The sequence below is a fragment of the Kogia breviceps genome, chromosome 2 (genome assembly GCF_026419965.1).
Source record: "Kogia breviceps isolate mKogBre1 chromosome 2, mKogBre1 haplotype 1, whole genome shotgun sequence".
Taxonomy (NCBI): domain Eukaryota; kingdom Metazoa; phylum Chordata; class Mammalia; order Artiodactyla; family Physeteridae; genus Kogia; species Kogia breviceps.
Window position 1 is genome coordinate 17,940,093 of NC_081311.1, and position 27,296 is coordinate 17,967,388.

The following is a 27,296-nucleotide window of genomic DNA, read 5'->3' on the forward strand; positions in this document are numbered from 1 at the left end:
CTGCTGTTAAAATTCCAGCACCCTTCTTATGTGTCTTGACAAAGAAATGGGGTTGGGGATTTGAATGTGTCACTGTGAGATTGGTTGATAGAAGCAGAAATGTTAATTTGTGGATCGATGAATGTTTACATTTGCTTCCACATCTGCAGACTGAGTCGTTAAAATCAAATTCTATAACCAATAGAGGCAAATGAAATTCCCTCAGGGAGAAAATCTTTTTGAAAAGGCATTTATGTGAACTGCTTCTCACCCCTCCCTGAATTTATACCCACCAATTCAAATATCTCTTTAGAGAAAATGCAGGCAGAGGAATAGGTGTCAAAAGAATCCCTCTAGATGATGGATTTTTGTTACCCCCAAATCTAACCCACCAAAGAAAAAGATCTACCAGGGAGACTTTGTAGGGGTCTATAGGAGACAAGATGAACGATACTGTTCAAAAACGATCCTATTGTCTGGTTTCAGCTTCATTGGAGAACAGTTCATAGCAGGAAGAGTCGTGGAAGCAGAGCATTTTCAGTCCATGACAATCTTTTTCTCTGACATTGTTGGATTCACAAAACTCTGTTCTCTCAGCTCCCCGCTGCAACTTGTGCAGCTCCTTAAGGACCTGTACAGTTTATTTGATCACATCATTAAAACTTATGATGTGTATAAGGTGAGACGCCTGGTTCCTGGGTTGTGGAGACACACATGACCCTTGTAGGCTGTCTCCGGGCATGCGTGAGGATTAATTCAGCCCTAGACCTCAGCCAGGAGGAAGGCTCTATTTCAGGCTGGCAGTCTATCTCAATTCATGGCAGAAATTCAATATTTGATTCCTGTTTGTTTTCTTGGAAAAGGGCTTGATTCATCACAGATGTAGGTGCTTGTCAAGAATCATCAGTTGTTCCCTCTGTTTCCTTCTATTATTTTATCTCACAGTAAACACATTTCTAAAATAGGCATTGACCTTCTTCTGGCTAATTCCTCCAGTTCCCTCCTGAATATATTTTTTCCACATTCAGAGAGGCTCATATGAACTCTCCTTTAAAGATTGTCTTTGGATCTGGCGTGAGTCTCCCTTCTGTTACTGTGATCCTTAGCAATTCAGGTGAAGATAGACCCCCAAGCTTAGACTATCAGACTTCCCGCTAAAGGTCAGACAGCAGCCACCTGCCTAGTGCTACACTGGGGATGTATGAACAGGGTCACCTGGAGTGAAAAATGAATTTTGCAGGGGAGGAGAGCAAAATAATAATTTGGCTTCATTCACTGGTGGTGATGATGAGGCCACTTCATGTGTTTTCTGACTGTTCACATGGGGCCAGATCATGACTCCAAGGTGCCCGTGTTCACACGCACCTGGTGGGCAGCCACTAGTTTACCAGCTCTGAGCATGATTGCAGGGCCTTGCCTGTGGTCCTGGAATCAGGAAGACTTGGGACAGTGTAATCATGTCCCCTGGCAACACATCCTCAATGGTTATCCCCCCAAGTCCCCCAAAGATGTTGCCTCTGTTCAAGAGCAGAAGGGAGGGTGGTACAGATAATCACAAAGAGCAGATCACATTCACCCAACAAAATGGAAGCTGCTCTGCTTAGACGAGCCTCCTCTGGGATCTCCTCTTAGAGTTTTCTTCTTAGCTACGTTTTGCATGAACTTATGCTAAAATCAGTTTATATTGCTAAAGGATGTGCCCATGGTGGGGAGAGGTAGCCTAGAAGCAGTTAGACTTGTGTACTTGTTGGCTTTGGGTAGTTTTAGGGTCACCAGGAAGCAGACGTGGTCTTGTTGCCTGGCTAAGGCCTGAAATTCCACATTTTCGACAACATCTTTAGATTCTGCTGAAAAGCACATGTATCTGGAAGGTGCTGTAACTTTATGCTTACACTTGTCATTTATTCTCTATTGTGAATGAAGGATTTGAAAGATGATTTTAGTAGGAAGATAGGGGAAAAAGAGGACAGATCAGGCAGGTACATACATTTATACATATTTTGTATAATATAAGCATATGTATAATTGTATCTAAGAGCCCTTGTGTGGAGTGGGGACAGTTCAGCTTGGATGAGATGGATTGCATGTGACCCTTCAAGATCTACTCCATCAGTATATTGCTGCCTGTCTAACTGGTTTTGAACTAGGGTTGGGGAAATAGAATCACCAGCACTCTCAGATTTCAAAGAAGAAAGCAGAGGGCGAGGGAAGGAAAGCTTTGGAGGAGCCAGGACAAGAGTAGGAACTTGAGGAAATGCTGGGACTTGGATGGAATGAAGGTCAGGGAGTAGGACCCTTCCAAGGATGTGGCCTCAAACAGGATCAGTAATGAGGGGGCCTTGTCTCTGACCCTACCGTCACCCCCAGCCTCCCTCATGATGGACACAAGGCCACTTTCTTGCTTTACTTTCAGGTTGAAACCATTGGAGATGCATACATGGTGGCTAGCGGACTTCCCATCCGAAATGGTACCCAACACGTGGACCAGATCGCCACGACGTCCTTGCACTTCCTCAGTGCCACCATCCACTTCCAGATTGGGCACATGCCTGAGGAAAAGCTTAAGCTCTCGATTGGCCTCCACACTGGTAGACAGCACTAAGGGCAGGTGGCCTTGTGGTCCGGATACAGCAGCAGGTAGTTCTAAATTCACATCCTAGGTCTGAGGCTTAATTTAGGAACCCTGAAATCAAATGGTAGCATCTTCACGGGAAAGAAAAGATTGAATTCTCTTTGCGTGTGTATTTTCTAGTTAGTCAGATTGCTTGGTGAAAACAAGGACAAACAAAGACTCCAAGGTGTTGAACCCAAATTAGGAGGAGCCCCCAAACCAGGACAGCTATTTTGGGCTGCTTTCCCTCCATGCCTCTGCATCAAATGCCCTTTGATCTGTTCTGGTTTTTTTTCAAACTCATGGGCTTGTGACTTGTGCAGAAGTGACCTGTACTTGGTTTAATGGCATTCTGTTACTGTCTTGAAATTCTTGATAATTTTTGAATGGAAGATCCCTTATTGTCATTTGAGACTGGGCCCTGCACATTATGTAGCCAGACCTACTCCCACTTATCCTCCACAGCTTAACTAAAATAAAACCCGACTCCTAACCAGGATGAATTACTTCCATGTTTGTGCCACTGATGCTTTGTTTACATCTCCAGTGCATGAAAAACACTGTCATTAATTTCTGTCTTAGTCAGTTTCGTGGTTATAACAGACTACCATAGACTGGGTGGCTTGAACAGCACACATTTATGACAGTTCTGGGGGCTGGAAAGGCTAAGGTCAGGATTCTACCATGGTGGATTCTGGGGAAGCCCTCTTCCCAGCTTGCAGAGGGCTGCCTTCTGGCTACGTCCTCACGGTGGAGGAAGAGAGAGAGCTCTGGTGTCTCTTTCTCTTCTTATGAGGGCACTGATCCCGTCATAAGAGCCCTCCCTCTCACGACCTCCTCTAAACCTAATTACCATCTAAAGGCCCCACCTCCTAATACCATCATATTGAGGTTAGAGCTTCAACATGTGAATTGGGGTGGGACACACAAACATTCAATCCATAACAGTTGATTATGTTGCTTTCCACCAAAAGTCTGTGGGTTCTGCAGTTTGCCTCACTGTAAACCCTGAGGTCTAATTTCCACGCTTTGCCCCCAGAGGGTACTTCACAAACATTTATTGAATTGCTTTTGTTGACCTGATTTGCACTGTGGAGTCCCACACTTGGGAAATGCAGACTGGTCATGCCCCTCTGTCCTTCCCTTTGCAGGTCCCATGGTGGCTGGTGTGGTAGGAATCACCACGCCCAGATACTGTCTGTTTGGAGACTCTGTGAACATGGCATCCAGAATGGAAAGTAGCAGTTCGCATTGGTATCATTTACAGCACTTTGCAAACACACGATCGCTGTCCCTCCGGTCCCCTATCTTTAACCAGAGAGTATTTTTAGAAGACCCATTTGCATTTTGTCTACTCTTTTCCATCTGGAGGATAAGATCATTATCCACTTCAGACAGCACTGGTCACAAGCTTTGTAGATGGGTTTTTGCACTGTGTTCTCGATGGAGCCACGTAAACACACATGACATCTCCTTCCAAGACTTTCCATCCTAAACAGTCAGGTACACATATAGTAAGATCATTTAAATGAGGAACAGGAGTTGGCAAACCTTTTCTAAACAGGGCCAGACAGTAAATATTTTAGGCTTTGGGGGCTGTAGTCTCTGTTGCAACTATGTAACTGCTGTTATTGTGTGAAAGCAGCAATTTGCAACATGTAAATATTGAGTGTGTTTATGTTCCAATAAAACTTTATTTTGCAAACACAGGTGGTGGGCAGGATTTGGCCTGTAGGTAGTAATGTGCCAATCCTGCTGTATGGTTTTGGCGATGCCAAAGAAATCTATGGCCAGGAACTCCCAGGGACATCAAATTCTTTTGCATTACAATAATTTTATTGTATTGATTATTACTAGACACATATATGCCATTTATCTGCTGAGACATTTATCGGCTGGAAAAAAATAATTACTCAGTGATTTAAGTTTTGAAAAGTTTAGGTTAACATTCTTTTGAATTTGTAAATCTTCCACAGAATATAAAAACACACAAAAATCTTTTCCCCTCTGATTACTTTGTTGTCTAAGTTAATCAACTGAGTCTCAAATCCAGATTTAAAAGCATCTCTCTTAGCTTGTAAGTAAAGAGTTCAAGGACAAAACATGAAATTGGAAATGCTGATGTAGGCTCCAAACCTGACTTCAGTTGCAGTTCTGGTTACAAAGGACATGTTCAGTGGTACACCCCAGCTCTGGTACTATCCCAGGGAGCTGAGGACCCCAGCTGCCCTCATCCATCAGGAACACCAACTTGCACATGGACTCAGCTCTGTCTTCTGTTTCTAAACCGAATGTATTAAAGCTTGAGCAACACCCAGCAGCATCTGAGCAATGCCTGGATGGTTGGGGGTCCCAGTCCACGTGTCCTAGATGTGAGAGAGGTTGTCTGTGATTTGCTTAGTGAGAGGTGCTGGCAGTCCGAGAACTTGAGCCATGTGTGTAGTGTTCTCTCCCCAGAGCAGCCCTTGCCCCACTGACATCCGTATGAAATTCACAACCAAGATGATGACTAGGCTAAAACTGGTTTCTGGCAGCTGTCCGGATTCAGGTCTCTCAGAGCACTGCAGGCGCCCTGCTGGCGTTGGGAGGGTGTGATTTGCAAAAGAGAGGCACCATTGCAGTCAAGGTAAGACTGGAACAAATGCGTGCCCACCCCACCACCCTGCCCCATTTGGGTTCCTGAAGGAGATATTGAGGAACTCAGTGGGATGGGTGAATCTCCATGCCGTGGTTCGTGGAGACCACTGAGGTCCATGTGGAGGCTCTCACGACTGTGAGGTTATCTTCCTCCAAAGAGGGCTGCACAATTTCCTTCAATGATCAGACATGGAATCTGTGACTTTGGCTCCAACCTAGACCAACCTCTTGTGTGATGCCGCCTTTCTCTTTGCTACACTGGTCTCCTGGCTTCTGCTTGAACACTCCAGTCTAGTCTCCCCCAAAAGCAACAGCAAATATAAGCCCAGGAATTATAATGTCCACCTTCTTCTATTTCCCTTCTCCTGAGTCTAAAGTGCCCAAGTGGAGGGGATGGAAGCCCATTGGTTTGGGGGCACTTGGACCTCATCTCGACACATTTAAATATCTCTTCCCTTTCTCTCTGCCTTCCTTTCCATCCTGGCTTCCTGTCCATCACTGAAACGTACCATGATACCGTCTCATCTTTCTGAGAAGCATTGCCCTTTCTGGGGGTGGTGGTACTCCTCTTGAGATGTTCTCAAGAGCATCTTGGAGATGTTCACAGTGGGAGTGGTGAGTGGTTACTATGACATGGGGAGTTTGAGTGGGTGTCAGCGTCCAGGGAAAGAAGTGAAAGGGAGGAGATACCTTCAATTCCACAGTTTGCTAAGTCTGGCTCTGGCATGATATATTTCATCAACGGATTTCAGGTAAGAGGAAGATTTTTCTAGATGTCAGCAGTGTAGACCTATCTGTGAATCCTGTCCCACTTGTACCTAGCTGTCTCATTTGGGGGCTTAGTTTTATCATCTGTAAAATGGGAACGGTGATAATACTGCCCTCAAAAGGTGGCCGTGAGGATTCGTTGTGAACCTGTATGTGGGGTGTTTCACTTGGTACCCTACTCATAGTAAGAGCTCAGTAGATTTTGTTATTATTTTAAAAAGATTTTCTTTGCAGCAGACTTCAGCCTCCACTGGCCCTCACCCCATAGACCATCGCTGACTGTCCATCTAGGCTTATCGGCAAAGTCCAAGGATATGATCACAATTTCATCTATGATGAAGCTTTTCCCTCACCAAGGCAGCTCCTGCCTGATTGCAGTTCTGGCTACAAACAATGTTCTCAGGAAGTGAGTAAGGGTGACCTGAGCTGTCTGCTGAGAGACCACACTTGACAGACCTCTCCTGCTCTGCGATTCACCAGCTCTCCTTTGCTTCCCACAGGGCAAAGGAGAGCGGACAAGCTTCTGGTTGAAGGGTAAAGAAGGCTTCACTGTCTCACTCCCCAAATTTACTGAGGATGAAGCTAAAGTCCCAGAGATCTTCTGAGGTGAGTATTTTCTTCAAAGGTGTTTGTGGGGTCCCAGGAAAGTCCATGGGGTGTCTTAAATATCCCATTCAGGGGTTGTAGTTCTGGAGTATTGAGTCAGTCTCCCAGTAGGGGGAACCATTGAGCTGGCCTCCCCTGTCCACCCTGGAGTCCTGTGGCCTAGAGCAAAGGTGGAGTCAGATGAGCTGGATACAGTGAACTCATTTCCTGGGAGACCAGGGCTGCTGTTCCCAGACCCGCCATTGAGCCTGCCTCCCTGCCAAAGGTTTCCAGCCCATTAGCTTGTGAATTTGCAGTGAGTCCAATTTCATTCTGGGAAAGGGGAAAGCTGGAGAATGAAGCCTGGGGCCAGGGACCTGCCTTTCTTTGCAAAGTGCCTGCTCCCTAACCTTTAGTGTTTATTATCTTTATCAGCTAATCGGCCTGCAAGGACATAGAAGCCCACAGCAGAAGGCATCTCAGGAATGTTTTCAGGGGCTAAAGCTCTGAGGGGTGAATCGCTGAAATCCAACAGGTTCAGGCTGTCCCAGGCAGGCAGAGCCCCTGCAGTCAGTGGCTGGAAGGCCTGGCCCTGAGCTCTCACTTCCTGTGAGCACTGCAGCTTCCAAATGAATCATGTCCCATTCTCAATTTATTGCTTAATTTCTTTCTTATCTATTGGCAGGACTCTTCTGCCCAGAGGTGGGCAGCTGAATTCTAGGAACTTCACAGACTCCATTTTCTATGACACGATTCCATTTTCATCTTATTTATTTATTTATTTATTTATTTTTGGCTGCGTTGGGTCTTCGTTGCTGCGCACGGACTTTCTCTGGTTGCAGTGAGCGGGGGCTACTCTTCATTGCGGTGCACGGGCTTCTTTCTCATTGCAGTGGCTTCTCTTGTTGCAGAGCATGAGCTCTAGGTGCGCAGGCTTTGGTAGTTGTGACACGCGGGCTTAGTAGTTGTGGCGCAAGGGCTTAGTTGCTCCACGGCATGTGGGATCTTCCCCGACCAGGGCTCGAACCCGTGTCCCCTGCATTGGCAGGCGGATTCTTAACCACTGGACCACCAGGGAAGTCCCAAGGATCGAAAGCTTTTGACTGATGCTCGGAAGGAGGGAAGGTAGAGGCATTTATATGAAGGGGACAGGGGAGTTACCTTAGCATGGAGACAGTGGGCCAACAGTTATCTTCTCAGGCCTCGTATCTTCTTCCCTTGTTTGGGATCAAGGCTTCTGGGCGCTAAGCACTTTGTTCCATTATGAAAGGGAACAAGGCAGCTTCTGCTATGGGGTCTCTTAGAGAGATTGGCCAGTTCCCACTGATCTATACATCTATCCATCCATCCATCTTTATGAACATTTCATTAATTCAAAGAGCATTTATTGAGTACTTACTCTGTGCCAGGTACCACATTGGGGGGGGACACAAGAAAATATGAAACTTTCTATGATCTTTAGTTCTCAGTTTAGCTGGAGAGAGGAAACATAGTAGTAATGCAACATATTGAGGACTAAAAGAAGTATGTGCAAAAGAGCAGAAGTAACTGAGAAATCCAATACTGTTACATTGAAAGAGAATTAGAAAATAACACACACAGATGTAGGGATGCGGTGGATATGACAATCAACTATCATTATCCCATCTTTGTATCTGTATGGAGTGTGTGTGTTTGTTCCCTTCCAGCCCTAGCCCACATGCTTATACAGTTATGTTCATACAATAAAAACTTTGTTACTTCTGCCTTTTTCATCAAACATTGTAACATAAACACCTGGCATCCAGTCACACACATGCACATAGAATATATATACACATGTGCCTACATATACACATTCACACACACACATATATACATAACATGTGCACATATATACATGCACATATACACATATACTGAGTATATACAGACATGAATCTCTATATATCTATCTTTCTACAGCTATAGCTATAGCTGTATCTATCAATTGGTAGAGATTTATGTGCCTGTGTATACTCGTATATATGTGTGTGCATATATCCATGTCTCTCTATATATTTCATTTGAATTACTCAAGTTTAGAGAGAGAGAGGGAGACAGAGAGAAGATATCTTTAGGGTTCATAATTAGGAATTCTGATAAGAGCACTTTCCTAAAATCTATATTCAGGGTTTTTTTTCTATGTCAACCAAGGATACCTAAGGGAGAAAGTACCCTTTCCTCCTTCTCTAAATGTCTGTTTTATGTTTAGCACTAATGGGAATTTGCAGGAGAGATTGTTTGGAGAGTGACTTTCTCTTAATTCCTTAGTAGAGAAGTTGTGAGACATAAAGCATGCAACTAAACATCATGGGGCTGTTAACTTTAAGTTGAAGCACATGCCGTTGCTGGTGACAGACATGAGGGCCTTAGAGACAGGATGACCACAAAAACTTTTTCCCCAGACATTAATCATGCAAAATGGCTCTGCCTCCTTGCCTAGAAACACAATACTGGAATTTTTGAAATGCAACTGTAGGATAAAATGATTGAAAGCCTGTGAAATATATATGAATTTAAGAAGCTCTAGTCGTAGAAACCAGTGGGAGGGTTGAAGATTTGGCTACCAACATGATATATTTACACTGTAAGCTATAGTCATAGGTTATTTATTTTAAGGCATTTTATTTATTCCATAGCACCACCAAGAGATCATTAAACATTATCATAGAACAAAGCAAAACTAACACAACTTTGTTTTACTCTGACAGCCAAGGATTTATGATTATGACTGTGAGTATGCTATTTAAGAGTTTTTGACTAGAACCAATGAAATATGTTTTCTGTCCTTCCTGACTACAAAAATTCTGAATTTATAGGGAGAAGAGACCCCAAACAGGCTGGAACACCAGCTTTGAGACCAGCTTCAGCTACGAGTCCTTTTAATCTAGCCTATTGCTAAACATGCACTCTGTGTCTCCAGAGGTTCGAGGACTAGCTTAATTTCTGAGTTCATTAACACAGTTGTAAAAGAACCATCAAACTACAGATCTCAAAACTTCTCAAATACATTAAATGCAGAGAAACAAACTGACGTGTTTTCCAATGATAAGCCTGCTAATTGAGTCTATACAAGACAAAGAACAGAATTTAAAGCTCCTAGCTTTACATTTTCCTAGCGCATCTCAGCTTCTAGCCTCAAACCGGGGTCCTCAGTGCATTTTCAGGGATCTGCCAATTCTCTACCAGGACTGCTTCTTTCCGTTCTTATTTGCTTGACCGTGTAAATCCTTACTCTCAACATATTCTGGATCACTGGGGTGGCAGTGCTCTCAGCATGAGAAACCACGTGATTTCACTGGCCATTTGTTTTCATTTTATTTGCATTTGTGTTTCTGATTTTTTGTTGGTTCCATTCGAATGGTCGTAGGTTACCGAGACACAAAAAGATATGGGCTTGAATGTTGAAGTAAAGGCTAAATGAGGTCAGACCATTCTCTACAAATGAAGATTTCTTAGCAGAGCAAATAGAAATAGTGAGAGCCTTGGGCATCACGAGTAGGATGGGGTTGCCAAGCGGACGAGAATCTGTCATGGCAGTCCCTCTGAAGCATGTTACAAGTAGCAGTTTCATTTAGGCAATGCCACATTATCATGTTCAATTAATTATATTATAATGTTTATAATTATATAATCTTCAATTAATGCTAATGTGAGTTTTACTCTTTTTGTAGCTCGAGTCCTATTCAATTTGTAATTTTCTTTCGATCTTAGACGTATATATCAGCTATAAAAATAAGGAGTGTATACCTAGATAATGTTTGTACATATTTAAGAAAACTTATAATAAAACACCGGTTGGGTGAGCACTCACTGGGGGCTCTTAAGAATCATTTTCCTTTATATTATTCAGGTTTGAGCAAATGAATGTTTTCTACTCTGATTGCCACATCATCATTTGAAAGATTAGAACCCCCACCTGATGGCTCAGCTCTGGTCCTTAGATAGGAATTGCAAAGCCTCAATGACAAAGGCTCCTTCGGCAAAGTTGGTTGTTCCTGTGCATTCTGTCCTCAGTACTTTGTGCTTATGCCCTACATTCTCCTCAAAATGCTCAGCTGCGCTTGGTTGGGTGTGCTAGTCTTTTAAAATTAGAATAGCTTTCAAAGGAGTCCGCTGCAGTCTCGACTTGACTACGGGGGGGGGGGTGGGGGGGGGAAAGGAGACTCCTCCGCCAGCTGCAGGGGAGGGAGGGCAGAATCTAAGAGCCACAGGAAGTCACAAGAGGAAGTGGGGCACCGAAGAAAAACAATCACTGAAATTCACTAAAATCACCGGAACACATATTTGGCAAAGCGCTGTTCTCTGCTCCCCAACAATACGGTCTTCTGTTTGTTCTTTTTGGCAGCACAATAAATGTGAGTTTGTCATTGACAGAGGAGATGGTCTTGGGTGGAGGAGCTGCAGCTGCCTGCCTGGCTCTCCCTTATAACACAGCACAAACCCCCAGCATCACGATGAGGTGATAGAGAACATCTGTGGACCAGACAGGAAAGGAGACAAACAGTTCGACAAGGAGCAAGGAGAACTCGGCAAAAGAGTCAACTCAAGGACGTTAGGTAGGTTTTCATAAAACTCTGCACATCTTGTACATAGTCAGTTTTGTTCATCCTCTGGGGTTTCCATAGCTCCCTTTCATCAGCACAGAGAACCCAACAGATAAGCCTAGGATAGGGACCTCGGACGGATGGGAACCTGAACTTCGATAATACAGTGATGGTGCATCTGAGAGTCTCAAACAGTTGGCTTGCATGATTTCCTGTAATTGTGAGAGCAAATCCTACATCTATCTGTGAGTTTGTTTATAAATAGAACTGCCTTACCCATCTTCTCGCATCATTTGGTGAGATCTTGGGTCTTAGCTGAAATGCTTCTTCCTCTAAGATGCTTCCCGGACTGCTGTCTACATCATTATTCAGCCCCACCCACCATACTTCACGCATATTAGGAAGGGCAGGAGCCTTGCCTGCCTTGTGCACTGCCGCAATCACACCACCTAGAAAAGTGCCTCGTACAGAGTCAGTAATTATGGCTGATCTTTACTGGATGTTTGTGGCTTGCTGGGCATTGTTTAGTGCTCTTAGCTGTAATAGTTACTCCGCACAACGACTTCTGTGTATGATATGGGCAATTATTAACCCAGTTTCACAGAGGAAACTGGGGAAGGCAGGAGTGGGGTCATGGCCTAAGGTTACTCAGTTCATGAGGGGCAGGGTCATAGAAGGGACTCAGAAATATTTGTTGAATGAACAGATCATTGAAAATCACGTTTTCTGAACACAGAAACCCAAGAGGAACCACCTGGTGATGTCTTTGCTTAGCCTTGGTGGGGGGGTGGTGGGGGAATCAGCTCTGCCTCATCCAGCTTTCCCCCAGCTCCTCCCTCCCTTCAGAGCTCAGGGGCTGGTTGGAGAGAGACCTCTCGACCTCTCAATCCCCCTCCAGCTCATTCAGGTAAAGGCTTTGCTGGGGCCAAAGGTAAGCCTCTTTTAAAACACACATCTGCCTGTTAAAAGCTTTGCCCAGAGCTGTCTCTTTTCCTTACCTGAGAAGCTATAGAGACCGGAGGATCCCCTGCCTGTAGTGAGTAAAGAAAGAGAATACAGAAGGTTTAAGAAAAGATCACAGAGGGAGAAGTCTCCGAGCTGTGTTCCTAGAACACAAACCTGACTGGATTCTCCCCTGATGGAACCAACCAACCCGCTGCCCACTGTCTTTGGCACAGAGTTTCTTGCAGGGTTGACAAAGGCTTCATCTCACGCCATTTTCATCTCGGCTCTCTATGGCAGGGGTTGGTAAACTTTCTGAAAAGGGCGGGTGATAGTAAACTTTTTCGGCTTTGCCACTCGGTCTCTATTGCAACTACTTGACGCTGTTGAAAGTAGCTGGAGACAAGCCCTAAATGAACAAGGGTGGCTATGTTCCGATAAAACTTTCTGTATATACAATGAAATTTGAATTTCATATAATTTTTGTGTGTTATGAAATATTGTTTCTTTTGATTTTTTTCAACCACATAAAAAGCAAAATCTGCCCTTAGCTTACAGGTCATACAAAATCAGGCAGCAGATGGGGTTGGGCTCCTGACCAGAGTTGGGTGACTGTCCTCTAAAGCTCCCAGGCCTTGCCCCCTCCTTGATGTCACAGCACTCTCGAGGTCAGACCTAAAGATGACTCGCAGAGGTCCTCCCTAAGCCTGATTACGCTGAGCTGCCTACCCATCTCTTCCCATAGATCCTACCTCTTCCACCCCCACTGACAGTAATCTCCCTTTCCCTTAGCATTTAGCATCTCCCTCCTTGCTGGATGGTACATTCTTGAGGACAGGGCCCGTGTGGGTCTCCTTTATTTCTGAAACCCCAGGGCTCACCCAGCTCCTTTACTAGTTTTGTTGACGTGCCCCGGACGCCCCAGTACGTTTCATTTTCTATTATTATTATCGCCTGCACGCTGTGTCTGGCAGCTCAGCACTTCCTAGTCCCTGGGGGGCATTGGAATTGAGGCCACAGACCGAACTTTTCAGGGTAGTTAACAAACCTCCTTGATCAGGCGTGAGTTACCCGCTCCTCCCCCCCCCCCCCCCAGGTGAGGAGACGCGTTGCAGGTAAAGGTTGTGTCTACAGGCACAACTGGTTTGGCAATTCAGTTAAAATGCTCAAACCGGCCGTGCCTGTGGACGCAGCCCAGCGTGAGGGCAACCATTTGGAAAACAGAGAAGCTTACTACGGAGGGAGAGCTCGACGACCAGGACGCCCCCGGTCTGGTCCCGGAGGAGGCGTTTTCGTTTGTCACAAGTCTGGAGACCCAGGAGAAGCCGAGGGGAGAGGTGGGATGAGAAACAAACACAGGAGAGAAAAGAGATTTTTTTTTTTAAGAAGTCACAAACTTGACGGAGTCAAAATTCCCCAGGCCTGAGACATTAGTTCCCTTACTGTTTTTATAACCCAGAGGGAGGTATCTCATTGCTTCTCCAACTTGAGAAAAGGAAGAAATCTTTCCGTCCTTAACTCTTCAAGCTGGAACAAATCCACGTTGCGTGTGGGAGGAACTGACTCCGTTTCTCTTGATGAGAACTAAGGCTTTTTTACCCAGTTACTCTCATCACTGTGATCTGAGATGTGGATACCCGCAAAATGTGTTCTGGTTCATATTCTTTTTTAAATGTAGTGCCAATAATAATCCTTTCGTGAACAGTTAAATGTTTCTCTACTCCCCTCCCTTTCTCTGTGCTCATAAGTGACCACTGTCTGGCCAAATGAATCAAGAGAAATAGAGATTATCATCTTCTTTCTGTTGGTTACTATAGGCAACGCGAGCAGGTACCCTCTGCCGAAACACTGTGTCCTTCCTCACTGAGATCTCTGGTCCAAATAGACTCGAGGAGGTAACAGTTTGGAATTTAACACTTTTAGATCTTCAAGGCAGTGGTTCTCAAACATGCATGCCACCTGAAGAGCTTGTTAAAACACTGATTGCTGGGTCCGCCCAGGGTGTCTGAATCAGGTGGTCTGGGGCCAGGGGGTGGGGTGCGGGGCTGAGAATTTGCAACCCTAACAAGTTCCCAGGTGATGCTGAAGCAGTGTGGACCACACTTTGGAACCACTGCTCCAAGGACCAGGTTCACACCTGGTCGCAATGGAAAATTTTCTTCCACCTGAATTCATTACGCACGTTGACTGATCCGGCAGCAACTTCTTGGTGGAGGAGGTGGAGGGGAAACTGACCCTCCTGCATGAGCTACTAAACACGTCTGGGAAGCTGGGCCCTTCCTCTCATGCGGTCGGAACAGCTGTGACCTCATGTCGCGAATTCCTGCAACATCTCTCTTGTCCACCTTAAGTCTCAGAGAGGGACGTTCAGGCTGGTAAGTCAAGAGCTAAAAATACCTACCTTCGACTTCCATGCAGAGCCTATTGCTACCAGCTGAATTTTGAATCTCCCTTGTCCTGTTAACTTTTTCAAAGCATCTCCATGTCTGTTGTTGCTTTCCTTTTCCCTAACATTGCTCTCTGAAAAGAGAAGGGCCGCCATTACTCATTACTACTCTATCTTTAAAGATGAGAAAACCGGGCTCTGGGGTTAAGTGACCTGGGCCAGACCATGTCGCTTGTTTGTGGCGGGGGCAGACACGCCTGGAAAGTCTGCCCCTACCCTCAGCAGCCTTTCTTCCAGTATGTCCTCACACACTTCTACGCTGGTCTGTTGACAATTTCCCAGGTAAAAATACAGCTTCTCAAATACCGTCCCCTCACCCTCACAGCCTCAGGGAATATTCTCATTCCGGGAAGGGTGGCTCACCACAGGGCAGGAGAGCTTCTCACTGTCACAGATGAAAGTCTCACAGTGTAACCACACCTTGGACAATTTGGGGATGTTCTGGAACCGGAAAGCATTGAATTGGAAGGTTGCCCTGTGGTCTTTCCCATTCTCATGCACGATGACTGTTTCATCCGTAGGGCAGCTGAAGCACACGGGGTCGGGGGAGAGGGAAGGGGGAGAGACAAGGTCATCCCATGAACTGCAGCAAGGGTGTCCGAGGCAAAGTCACGCACGGCCTCCCCTGGGCTTTTACACAGCACGTTATCCTTCTGAAGCACTGGGGCCCCACCTCACTTATCCTCATTTCTTTGGGGTCAGCCGGAGGAGCTATGAAATGGCTGTGACCCCATTCTACAGATGGGGTACAGCAAGGGTGGAGCAACTTAACGAGAAGCCACACATCTGGAAGTTACCACACCTCTGTCCCCAAGAAATGAAATCCCCCAGACAACGTCCTGGGGAGGAGTGGGATCCGTACAGACTCCCAGCATATGTCCAAAATAAAGATGCTGGTGCTGGGAACGGCATTTCCCAAAGGGCTCTCACAGCCACCTACGCCCAGGTCACACCCAACATGTGGCTGTGTGTGTATTGTGAGGTTTTGCCACCGGGGATTTGAATTTACATTGTACTATTTAAGCGCTATATCTATTCTATTGTATAATTACCTTTGTAAAGATATTTTTAATATGAGCACAGAAAAAAATGGCTGGAAGGATACCATTTAAATGTTAACACTGGCTATTATGGACAGTTTTTGTTCTCTTCTTTCACCTTTATGTTGTTGTTTTTTTAAATTCTCTATAAGGAGAATGTAATATTTGGGAAGTTTCAAAGTCCCAAATGTACAACTGCAGTAAAAGCAAAAAATAATGACATAGATGGGCATTTGTGGAAACCAATTGTTCTCATCTGGGGGCCATTTTGCCCCCCAGGGGAAATTTGACATGTGGTTGTCCGTGACTGGGGGGAAGATACTCCTGACACCTAGAGGGTAGAGACCAGGGATGCCGCAGAGTGCCCTACAGGGAACAGGACAGACCCCACAACAAAGAATGATCCAGCCCCAGAAGTCAACAGTGTTGAGACTGGGAAACCCTGGTTTAAGCACAATACTTTTTCATTTACCAAACACATATGGATTCCCTACTTAAGTGCCAGACATGCAGCCAGGTTGGGAACGGACACAGTGGTTCTCGGGAATGCACAGCGAGACCCACAGAGTGTGAGGGCCTGTGTGCAGGTGACGATGAGCACTGAACCTGTCCTCTTCGGAACAAAGGTCTATGGGTTCAAAAGCTAAAGACCAGTGGACGGCACCTCGGTGGGAACCGAAGTTCATGCCCCGCCTGGCGTGTTTCTCTGACTCTATCGTCCTTCCAACTCAACACACGCACTAGGGAGCAGTGCAGCCTCCCCAGGGAAACTTCATGGTGGGCCCTCCCCCATCCCAGTCCATCAGAAGCAGACATTAGGGGCCAAATGAGAGGTAGGACGGAGGGGATGTTAACTCTTGAGAGTGAGTGAAACGAGCCATGCAAACTGCACCTTATATCTGGACCAGGGCCAGAAGCTGGGATCTGTTTGTGGTGCCCTCTGAGCAGTGACAAGAGCTAGGGGCATTTTCTGAGCCGTGAAACAAGACTCTTGAAGGATCATTCGGTCATTAAACCCGAGATCCTTGTACGAACTCAAGACTAAGTCCTTAAAATAGCTCCTGGCTGCTGGAGTGTCCAGGTATGGTGTCAGACGGTGGGAACAATGTAAAGCAGAGCTTTGCTGGTGGCAGGAAGGAGGCAAGTAACAGGCAGGCCTAGATGCCTTGGCACTGCTGCCTCTTGGCTCTGGCTGTGGCACCTGTCCCTCCGTGACAGGTATCTCGGGATTGTGGAACGCCCACGGGGAGGCTTTCACACCATCATCACTTCCCCACCTAAGATCGAAATCTGGGAGGTTATGGGAGTGGCCTTTCTAATTCTCCCCTTTGGCACTCACTGGTCTTGTGCGATTATCTCCAACCTCAAGGGGCCATTTCAGTTAGGCAGTATTTGCAACTAGGTCAGGGTGTCTTTAATTTGGCTGTGCTTAAATGTAGAGTCCCAGGGTTCACCCAGGGACCTTCTGATGTTGTAGGTTGACAACGTATCTGCATGTGTAGCAGATACCCAGAGGAATTCCTGTGCACACTAGAGTTTGAGGACCACCTGTAGCGACTACCCCCAAAGTCTCAGGCATTCCCTTCTCTGCCATATTACACATCCACTAGGTGTGCAGGGCGCTAGAACTATCTGAGGAGATGAGTCCATGGTGTGGCACAAGCCTTTGCCCTTGTGTGGCTGTTGTTCGAGAGAGGTTCCCAACGCCTCCCGGTAATCTCAAGGTCCCTGTAGGTCAGTAATTTATTTCAGAATCTGCCTGAGGTCATTTGATTTTTCATCATCATCAACAGAACCTAAACGAATCATTCAATGACAGATGTGAAATAAGGACCCAAACTAAGCTCCCATCTCTACAGGAAGATGGGTTGCTTGGGTGTGGGCCTTGCTGGCCTGTCCTACCCTGTGTTATCAAGAGATAATGCTGCCCAGATCATCCATCCCTTTACTAGCTTAGACTCTGGGTGAGTTTCTGAACTTATCTGTGCCTCAGTTTCCTCATCTATAAAATAGTGATTGTTAATACTACCTACTCTATAGGAAGTTTAATGAAATTGAAATAAATTAGGATTTGTAAAGCACCTACCTAGAGTAATGCCTGGTATGTTGTAAGGGCTGTATAACAGTTTGTTAGATAAAAACAGATAAAGATCCAAAGTGGCTTCACCTTTGTTATCTTATCACCTTTGTCCCTGGCGGCAGTGTTTACTCAGCCCTGATGGTTCCAGTGTAACTGGTCTGCTTTGGTTTGGGGAATGGCCTCTTCTGTGTTTACTGTTTGCTGTGTGGATGATGCCTGCATCTCTAGTCTAACTCCTTCTCTCCTTTGTTTTCCAAAGTTACAATTCTAAGTGCTTCTAGACAATTGTCATCTCAAGTACGATATGTCATCCCTGAACTCAAGGAGAATCCAAACTCCCTTATCCAGAACCCCTCTTTCCTAGGCGCCTACGACAAACAATTTCTCATCTTCACAGTTCACGGTGCAACAGCAGAAAGCATTCTTTGTCACATGTTCCTCAGACATTGTGCCCTGTCCTTCCCTCCACCATATCCAATTGGTTGCTAAATTTCTATCGCTTCTCCCTCCCTTGGGTGATGCTGGATGACCTTCTTTCCATTCACGTAGCTACAACCTTGATTCAGGTCTTAGCACCTTTGGCTCTAGAGCTGCCACAGCCTCTAATCTGGTCTTTCTACCTCCCATGTTCTGTTTCTAACCACCCTATGTGTGATTTCCAGTATCACATTTCTATACTATAATCCCATTACTTTAGTCCTCTACTCCAAATTTTAAGAACTCCCCGTTACCTATGAAATTATTAGTAAATAAAAACAATGATATTATTAAAATTGATTGAATACGAGCTAGGTACTATGTACTAAGCTTTCTACATGGATATCTAAGTTAGTCCTCATCAGGGTTCTGAAATCGGATTGATTGGGTTTGAACCCAACCTGCCCACTTCCCCATAAACACACACATACACTAACTATGTGATATTACTTAACCCCTCCTGTGCCTCAGTTTTCTCATCTGGAAAATGGGCATGATAGTAATAATACCTACTTGTTGTAAGGCAAATGAGTTAATATATGATAAAGCTCTCAGAACAGAACGTGGTACCTAGAAAGCACTATGTAAGTGATTCCTGGTATCAGTACTCAGTCTGGAAGCACAGAGGAAGTCACTGATGTGACCCCAACAGGCTCCGCCTCTTCCTTCCAAGCTGTCCCAAGCCAGAGCAGCCCTGGATCTACCTAGCCCCACCTCTCAGCCCTGTGGTCCAGAGAGCCATACCTACCCCTTGCTGATCAGCTGCCACTGCAAGGGATACATGAAATCAGCCGAAGGTGTGGCCCAACAGCTGTTCAAAACCACTTTAAACCTGGAAATGAAGCAAAACGCATCATTGTGAGCTAGGGAGTTGTAGGCCTAGAAACTTTGGGTGATTAAAAAGCCTCTGGGCTGTTTTTGTTTGTTTTTTTTTCTCTTCTTTGTATTTATAAATACAAACATTAAGAACACACACTTACCTAATGCTTAACCCTTTGGCTTCTACTCCTGCAAACAGATCTGAACCAATTTCGTATGTCTCCAGGGTAAAAGGTGCTTCTTTCTTAATGGAGAACTTGGCATTCTTTGGAAGGAAATTGACACTGGGCGTTATGATCTGTCAGACTGAGCAGTTGGGTCTGACAGGAGCAGATGAACCGGAACGGGAGGGGGGAGGAACAACCCAAAGGCACAGGTACATGAAACCACAGTGAGACCAGCCGGGACCAGAGAGAGACCGTACCTCCTAGGAGGCTGGTGCCATCTTAGCAGGGATGAGGACATCACATGTATGTCCAGGAGACTGCGCTATATAGAGACCAAAATCATAGACTGCCGTCCCCAGTGTAGCCAGAGGTGCTTCTCCTGGCCCCATCTCCCGGGAACCAAGAATTGGAATATTGGAATAATACCTCCACTTGCAGGGCAAGTTTCCTGATTATGTTACATAGTGGAGCACAGAATCTGCACACTTACTTAATTCAATTTCTGAAGCAAAACGCTCTTAAGGGTCAGTTTCTCCACTTCTCACCTGACAGTGAGGCAATACTCAGTGTGATTTCCCTCTACTTTCTTTGTAACATGAAAATTAGGGACCTATGTCCAGACAGCTTCACCCTTTAGTACCTGGACAGTTTATTTTGGCAAATTCTGGGCTCTGCCTTTTAATGGGGGCATTAACCCAGGAAATCATACAGAGAAAAGAGTCACTAGGATAGATGGATGGACCACCAAGAATGGGACGATGTTTAGTTTGGGAAAGACAAGCTTCAGCTAGTTGAAGGATCATCAGTAACACGTAGTATCATCTCAGAGGACAGAACCAGGACCAGTGGGCCAGAGTTCGGGATGTCAGATTTCATGACATCAGATTTCACACGCTGACCTAACATGAGAAGGTCCAACGTGCCATTGCCCTTGGAAGAGGTGGGGAACCCATCCCTCAGCAGCCTTGCAGAAGGGTTTTGGGCATTGGCTGGAAGGTCAAGATTATTCACCTCTGAGGTTTGTGCTGACTCTGGAAGTCTATGATTTTGGTCTCCATTGCTTGCCTTCGTTCCATCCCAAACTTTGGCGTTTGTTTCTGTCTAACTAAAAGGAATAGTCAATACCATTTTGATTGAATAGAAGTCAGCCTAATCCCACTCTGACATTGATGTTCAACCCTATAAAGGTAACAGTGCTGGTGCTAGGAGTTCTCAGTTTCCACTTTAAACAAGGTCAGAGTTTACAATTGGGAGAATGACTATTTCCTTGGGCATTTACTTTGCGCCAGGCGCTGTGCAAAGGGTTTTATGAGGATTATTTCATTTGACCCTCATAACAAACCTCTCAGATAAGTGCTGTTATTATCCCCACTTAACAAATGCATAGGTGGATGCCCAGAGAGGTTAACTAACTTGTCCAAGGTCACACAACTAGTAAATGGTGGAAACAGGCTTCAAACCAGTGGTCTGATGTCAAGGCCTATTTTCTTAACCGCAGTGCTAGGCTACTTCTACAAATTGACTACCTTCCTTTATTTCGGATTGGGAGTTAAAATAACTTCACCAAGAATACCAGCCACGGACCGTTGGCAGAATTGAGTGGAAGGGAGTAGAGAGAGAAGAGAGGAAACATGCTGAGTAGAACTGGTGGTTTGGGAGCCTGGCGTTTGGAGCTCTCAGAATCCTAAGCAACTAGCAGAGCATTGACTCTATTGTGCCATGCAGGGCACAGCTCGGTCTCTGGTAATTTGATGGAAATATATGCAGCGAGCAGCTGTTGCTTCAGAAACACACAAGAATGCTCTCAAAGCAGAAGAAGGGAGGAGAAGAAAAATACCAACCTCATGGGGAAGGCACAGGAAACCGAGCGCGTCATGGGAATGTTAAATCAGTACCAAAGTCTCGGTTATAACCTCAGAGCCCCCTCGTTACCAAGGTTCATTTGTCCTATAAGGGTCTTGGTGGGCCCTAGGGAAGGCCTTAGCCTCATTTCTACCAGTTCAAGGAAGCAGTCTGTCTAGCCATCTAGAGGATGGCCTGGGTGATGCTGAGGACATGCTTCCTAATTTTTGTTTTTTCTTAAAAAAGTTATAAGATTTGATATTTCTGTCTGAAACTTAGCTCCGCATAACTGATGGTAGATGATGACTTTTGACAATCGTGGTGCCTCTCCGTTTCCAACTGTTGTAAAACCTTCATAGGGTCATATCTATAATTTTATCTGGTTAAAGCAACAATCACGTATTTCCAGACAGGGACACAGTAGTAAAGACAGCCTGTCATCAGGATGTCTCCTGAGTCTGTTGTCAATGTGTGAAGCTTATTTTCCTCCCAGAATAACCTTCATCAGTTACGACGGTGCTTTTGCCATCCTTTCATCACCCTGGTGATCCACACTGTTTTAACCCCCCTGATTATAGGTCAAGGGATTGTATGGAATTTCCTTTTCTCAGGACTTAACCACTAGTGGTGTGTAGCCTGGGGCAGATCTAGGTTTTGTGGGACCTTGAAGCTTATTTAGAGCCCTCTTTAATTAAAAGAATCAGAACTCTGAATACAAAATTAGATACAGGGCCTTGAAAAGGGCCTGTGGAAGTGAGGGGTCATGAAACTTAAGCTTCATTCCCTGCATAGTAAGTTTGCCTTGTAGACCCATGTTAGGGGACCTTGTTCCAGACTGGGTACTGCTCTGGACCACCTGTGGGATCTTGGACAGATCATTTCCTCACTGGGTTTCAGATCTTCAGCTGTAAAATGGACTAGGTTATTCTAGGATCCCTTCTAGCTCTCACCTTCTGAGTTCAGCAAGATTAATAGCTTCCAGGGAGCTGGTAAAGCAAGTTCAAAGAGTTCAAGGTCAGTGGATTTCCAGGTAATATAGTTGTTTCCTTTGCGAAATGACTGGCTTGTACCTGGCCTCTAAGGCCATCTTCTAGTTCTAATGTTGGAGGTAAAGGTTTCTATTTCTGCCTGCATTTTCCTTTAGCCTGCTGGGCCATTTCCTATGTGCATGTCCCCTCACTGGAAGCTGTTAAGTCTAAAAAACAGAGCACCCCATCTAAACAGGAGGGCAGCTGGGCTAATGGCCATTGCATATTTAGTTTCTCTGGAGCATTTTATTCTTAGTGCCTTTAGCTTTGATGTCAAAGTAGGCAGCATGCCCAAATTAGACAAAGAGGAGGCCCAGTAAGTAAAGGGCTTTGGAGACCAAAGAACTAGGCGGCAGCAGCCAACCCCAGCCTCTCCCCTTAGCCCTGTGGCAGGTAGGGAGTTCACTAGTCTGTGCGATGTTTTAACAAGAGCTGGAATCTAAATATAAATCTCTGGAGGTGGTTGTCGTGGAAACAAATCTCGATTAAGAATTAGACCTTGGCTGTCTTTACTGCCTATTGACCTTTGATTTCTCTTATCTCAATTTTCTCATCTGTGAAATGGGAAGATTGCCCTTTTTTCTCTGTGGCACCTTTCCTTTCTTCCATCCAGTCTATGAATCTGAATGTCTGCTGCTTCTAGTCTTTAAAGAGGCTTAAAGCTAGAACAAAGTTTACGACTCAATTCAAATTCAAGAATGGGGGTCTGCATACAGCTTAGAGGAGAACAAATGCTGAGGAAGCATCCCATCGTCTCCTAGAAAGGCCCCAGGGTGGCAATAGAGACCCGGAGACCACTTACAGTGTAGAAGTTGAGAGACAATTGGCTTTCAAATGTGCCCATGCTCCCGTTCTTCACATGAACAGTGGCCACTCTGAAAAGGGGAGAGAATTTTGCATAAGGACTGAAACATGCCTGGTTGACAGGGACTGCAGAACACACGCAAGGCAGCCAGCCCTCCGCTCTCGGAGCAGCTTACCTCTGGTCAAAGGCAGCCTGGTTCACCAAGTAGGTGGAGTGGTAGGTGCAGGAGAAAGAGTAGTTCACAGGCTGGTTCTTTACGATCACGGTGCTGTCATTGGAAACAATGTGGTTGTAGAAGTGGTAGATGGGGGGCTTGTACTGGAGAAGGAAAGAAGGCAGTTAGGGTGGCCCTGTACCCCCATGATGTGAATGAGGCCTCTTGGATAAATGACTGAAGATGGTTCAGAAAAAAGCCCAATGGGGAGACATGAATGTCTGCCATTGATATAGCACTCATTCTCGTTTGTAGGTGAGCTGATAATTTTTGTAAAGAGATCTTAAGTCTGTTCAAGGTTGTTTATAATAATCTAAGTTGAATGTTGTACACTTAAAAAAAATCCATATACCCATTGGGCTTCTGACCGAAATGGACTGGCTCAGGAACCTCTATCCCCCAACATCAACTTTTAATTTACTTTCCCCTGTCTAAGTAATCTTATGAGACACCTTCACCACCTCCCATCTCTAGAACATTACTGCCTGATTCTTTGCTCTTTCCTTCTTCCAATCATGAGCACTATTTCTGAGAGTCTTTCCTCTGACTTGTTGGACTTTAAAATCACCAAATATTAGAGTTAAAAGGGATCTTGAACATTCACTTGAGAAGTGATCTGCCTAAGACTGCACAGATGATTTCTAGTTCATTTTACCAGGATATTCAGACATGATGTTTTTGTTAATCATGCCCATGACTCTTCTCCCTAAATCCCTGAATCCTTGTGAGACCTTTAGGAAGAGGAGGTAGCCCCAGGAGCTGAGACCCGACAGATGTACCATCTCCTTCAGTCAAGGCCGTAGGAGTTCTAGATGTCAGCCAGAGAGAGTGTCAGAAGACCTAGGCTCCCTTCATGACTATATCACTACTGGTTCTGTGGCCCCGAACTAGTGGCTTTGCTGGGAGGTCTCAGATTTCTCCTCCATCCCATAAGGATACTTGGCAAGAAGATGTCTGTGGTTCCTTTTAATTCTGATTACCTGTCCTGGGTACTTCACAAGACCCAATGATGGGTTGTGTTATACTTTGGTCACTCCTTTAAGATGCCTTCCATTATCTTTTTAGTTTTTGGCCATGCCGCGTGGCGTGTGGGATCTTAGTTCCCCGACCAGAGATTGAACTCGTGCCCCCTGCAGTGGAAGCGCAGAGTCTCAACCGCTGGACCGCCCGGGAAGTCCCTAAGGTGCCTTCCACATGCACCCCTTTGTCACCACTTCCAAGTCTCGGGCAGAGGATGGCTCACCCATCCAACTCAGGAAGGATGGCAGCCATGAACACATGCTCGGAGCTCCAAGTGAGGTGGAGGTGGGAAATGTACTTTGTTCTACTCACGGAAGGTGGCTTAGCTGCTCAGGCAGTGAATTAGGAGAATAAAAATTTAAATCCAAAGAGCCGCCTAAACTAGACAGAAGAAAAGAATTTAAATAACACTAAAATCTCAGGCAATCTGGGAGTTGGGACTGACTCTTAAAAAGAAAGTGGTGAATTCTGAATCTTTTTAAGGGTGGACAGAAGATGTCTCATTCTTGGGCCCAGTTGCCTCCTCTTAGCAACTCCTCCACGTGTGGCCTGGTCTTACCTCGGACTGGGTTCCACAATAGGACTTGTTTTTAGGTGACAAATCTGGGATTACAAATTGGTAGTAACCTCCTTCGTGGACCCCATTGTAACACAGCCCACCGAGTGCCAGCTGGTGCACCTCCCATCCATAGGGACACTCTGGGATTTTGGTGATGATTGTTTTCGGATAACAAAACACAAGAATGACATCTGGAAAGAGGAGAGACTTGGTCTGAAATCAGATCTGGTAATACCTACATATGGTGGGCTCCTGTTACAGCCGAGCATGCAAAGCAGTTCGTTAAAAATACTTTCCCCCACTATTCTTCATGAGCTGTGACGAAAGTTTTCCCCCAACTTCAGTCACTGAAGTTCCACTTTTACAGTTTTTGAAACCTCTGTGTAATATCTGCATTAGTCTTAATATGTATTCAAAATTGGTCCACTTTTAAGCTTTAACCTATTTTAAGGAATGTATTTTTGAAACCAGATTAAATGTATTTTCATATATCTTTCCAATATATATATATATATATATTTCCAATCCATTCAATCTGGTTTCATATATATATGAAAATCCCATGAAATGAGCCTATAAAATTTAAAATGTCCATTTATGCACAGTGCTATGAAACAGTAATTTATGACACAGGACAGAAAAGCAGTAGTCAAATAGAAAATGGGAAAAAAAATGTGAAGATTTTCTCTCTATTTGTTCATCTATTTAGCAGCCTCTAATTTTTAAAAAGTGTAACTTTACCCAACAGATTTGTACTTTCTGTTGGAAAAACCGGATGGGCGCTGCGGTGCTTAAGTGCTTCTACTTGGCTACAGTATTGCATTTTCCAAACAATAGAAACACGGGGCTATGAACTCTGCGAAGGGAAGTGTCAGGAGAAGCTCCTTTCCAGGAAAATGGGCTAGCCCCAGAGCATACCTGCTTTATTTGGAGTGCAAGATCTTGCAGAGGCTTCTGCAAAGACAGCCAACAGGACGAAGGCCCTCATCACCATTGCTTTTGCCAGGTGGCCAAATCGAGCTAGCCAAACGTTCACGGTCCTGACAGGGCCCGAGCCTCGATCATTCTAGGTCAGAAACACGAGCGAGAAATTAAAATTAAGGGTGAGAACAAAGCAGCACGTACAGAGCAAATGGGTCATGCGTCTCGTTTCTAATGGCTCTTCGTCTGCGTTGGGAGGCAAACACGGGGCTCATACCGCAGAGAGTGTCAATTTCACACGCGGCTGCTCGTCTTCCCGACTGTTTCATTCTCTCCGACTGGAGGCTGCCTCTCAGATGCTCCCCAAATCTCTGTTCCCAGTCTTAGCTCGACTTTATATAAGCCGAGGGTGTAAAAGAAACCGGCTCCAGATAAACCACAATGAACATGCATTATCCACTGTGGGGGGCGGGGGGAATAAAAGGCAACCTTGCACAATAATCCGATGGGAAGCTCAGTTACGGCCACTTGAGGCTAATTTCTTTTACTTCACAGAGTTGGAGAACCTTTTTTTTTTTTAAAAAAACTACTTTTTAAACCAGGGGTGGAATAAAAAGTTGAATTTTTTCCTCCTCATACAAAAATAACTCTGATTGGAGACAAACCAATTTCTTTTTTTTTTTTGACAAACCAATTTCTGCATGGTTACAGGTGACTCTTTTTTTACATCTTGCTTTCTTTGGTTTATTTCTTGCTTTCTTATTTTTATATGCAGGCTATCTAAACTGAATTTAGGATGACTTAAGTTCAGCAGTGGTACACTGGATACTAAACAAAAAAAAAATAGGCTGTTGGTGTTCATGTAAACATGTTAAAGATTTTTTTCTCTAATATCTTATAATAAACTCCGAACTTCTAGAGTTTCATCTTGAAGTTCATCAAAACTTCATTCGGAAATACAGCTTTTGATTGTAGACCCCCTAGGTTTCTAAAGTTTTGTTAGTCTACCAGAGCGGTGATATTGGGAGAAGGAACTTAGAAAGGCAATCTTTCCTTAAAAAAATTTTTATTTGTTATGGAAGTATAGTTGATTTACAATGTTGTGTTAGTTTCTGGTGTGCAGCAAAATGATTCAGTTTTATGTATATATATATATATATATATATACACATATATATGTATTCTTTTTCATATTATTTTCCATTATGGTTTATTATTGAATATAGTTCCCTGTGCCAGATGGTAGGATCTTGTTGTTTACCTATTTTATATGTAGTAGTGTGTCTCTGTTAATCCCAAACTCCTAATTTATCCCCCCCTACACCCCTTTTTCCCTTCAGGAAGCACAAGTTTATTTTCTATGTCTGTGAGTCTGTTTCTGTTTTGTAAATAATTTGTATCATATTTTAGATTCCACATATAAGTGGTATCATATGGTATCTGTCTTTCTCAGAGAGGCAATCTTATGATTCAATTCTTAGTCACCAAACAAGATTCCACCAAAAACAACAGATAAAATGAGGCTCCTGGGAAGTTTCCAAATATATACCCTGGGAATTTTTAGTACCCAGAAATTTAAGAATGAAAACTAAAGGTTCCTTTTAGCTTTTGTTTTTAGAGGAAACGGACTCTTTTATCAACAACTGAGAGCATTTTGTACAGAAGCCACTATATTAAGCTTTTTGAGAGACATGTAGAAAGTGTAGAAAAATGCCCTGCTTGCGGGAGTTTATAATGTAGCTGAGAAGGTAAATTGTACACAGTGACTCAGAGTTAGAATGCCATGTT

At 44.7% G+C, this 27,296-nt stretch overlaps 3 protein-coding genes across 4 annotated transcripts in view; 2 read left to right on the forward strand and 1 right to left on the reverse strand.

Moving 5' to 3' along the window:
- The window catches only part of LOC136793670 (guanylate cyclase 2G-like), a 49,022-nt gene extending 42,422 nt beyond the window's left edge, over positions 1 to 6,600 (forward strand). The window contains 5 exon segments of the mRNA XM_067027425.1: positions 466 to 658; positions 2,393 to 2,567; positions 3,742 to 3,840; positions 5,125 to 5,216; positions 6,496 to 6,600. Of these exon segments, the coding sequence (XP_066883526.1) occupies positions 466 to 658; positions 2,393 to 2,567; positions 3,742 to 3,840; positions 5,125 to 5,216; positions 6,496 to 6,600 (664 nt within the window).
- A 4,427-nt stretch (positions 6,601 to 11,027) lies between these two features.
- Positions 11,028 to 25,581, reverse strand: TECTB (tectorin beta). Its single transcript, XM_059052081.1, has 10 exons — positions 25,506 to 25,581; positions 24,588 to 24,778; positions 22,970 to 23,112; positions 22,792 to 22,864; positions 19,114 to 19,217; positions 18,882 to 18,965; positions 14,900 to 15,062; positions 13,325 to 13,397; positions 12,147 to 12,179; positions 11,028 to 11,077 (listed from the first exon to the last, which is right to left on the reverse strand). Exons 1-10 carry the CDS (start codon positions 25,579 to 25,581, stop codon positions 11,028 to 11,030), a joined length of 990 nt encoding a protein of 329 aa, XP_058908064.1.
- Positions 11,059 to 27,296, forward strand: part of GPAM (glycerol-3-phosphate acyltransferase, mitochondrial) — a 131,845-nt gene continuing 115,607 nt past the window's right edge. For both annotated transcript variants that reach the window (XM_067024679.1, XM_067024680.1), the window contains exon 1: positions 11,059 to 11,160. The gene's annotated coding sequence lies outside the window, so the exon portion shown is untranslated. The remainder of the gene's footprint in view (positions 11,161 to 27,296) is intronic.

Excerpts from the sequence above, each read along its gene's own strand:
- TECTB (XM_059052081.1), bottom strand. The coding sequence starts at position 25,581 with ATGGTGATGAGGGCCTTCGTCCTGTTGGCTGTCTTTGCAGAAGCCTCT. Across the intron at positions 22,865-22,969 it reads CAGGCTGCCTTTGACCAGAG|AGTGGCCACTGTTCATGTGA; the intron begins GTAAGCTGCTCC and ends TCCCCTTTTCAG. Across the intron at positions 13,398-14,899 it reads AGAAGCTCTCCTGCCCTGTG|ACTTGTGACAAACGAAAACG; the intron begins GTGAGCCACCCT and ends CTGGGTCTCCAG.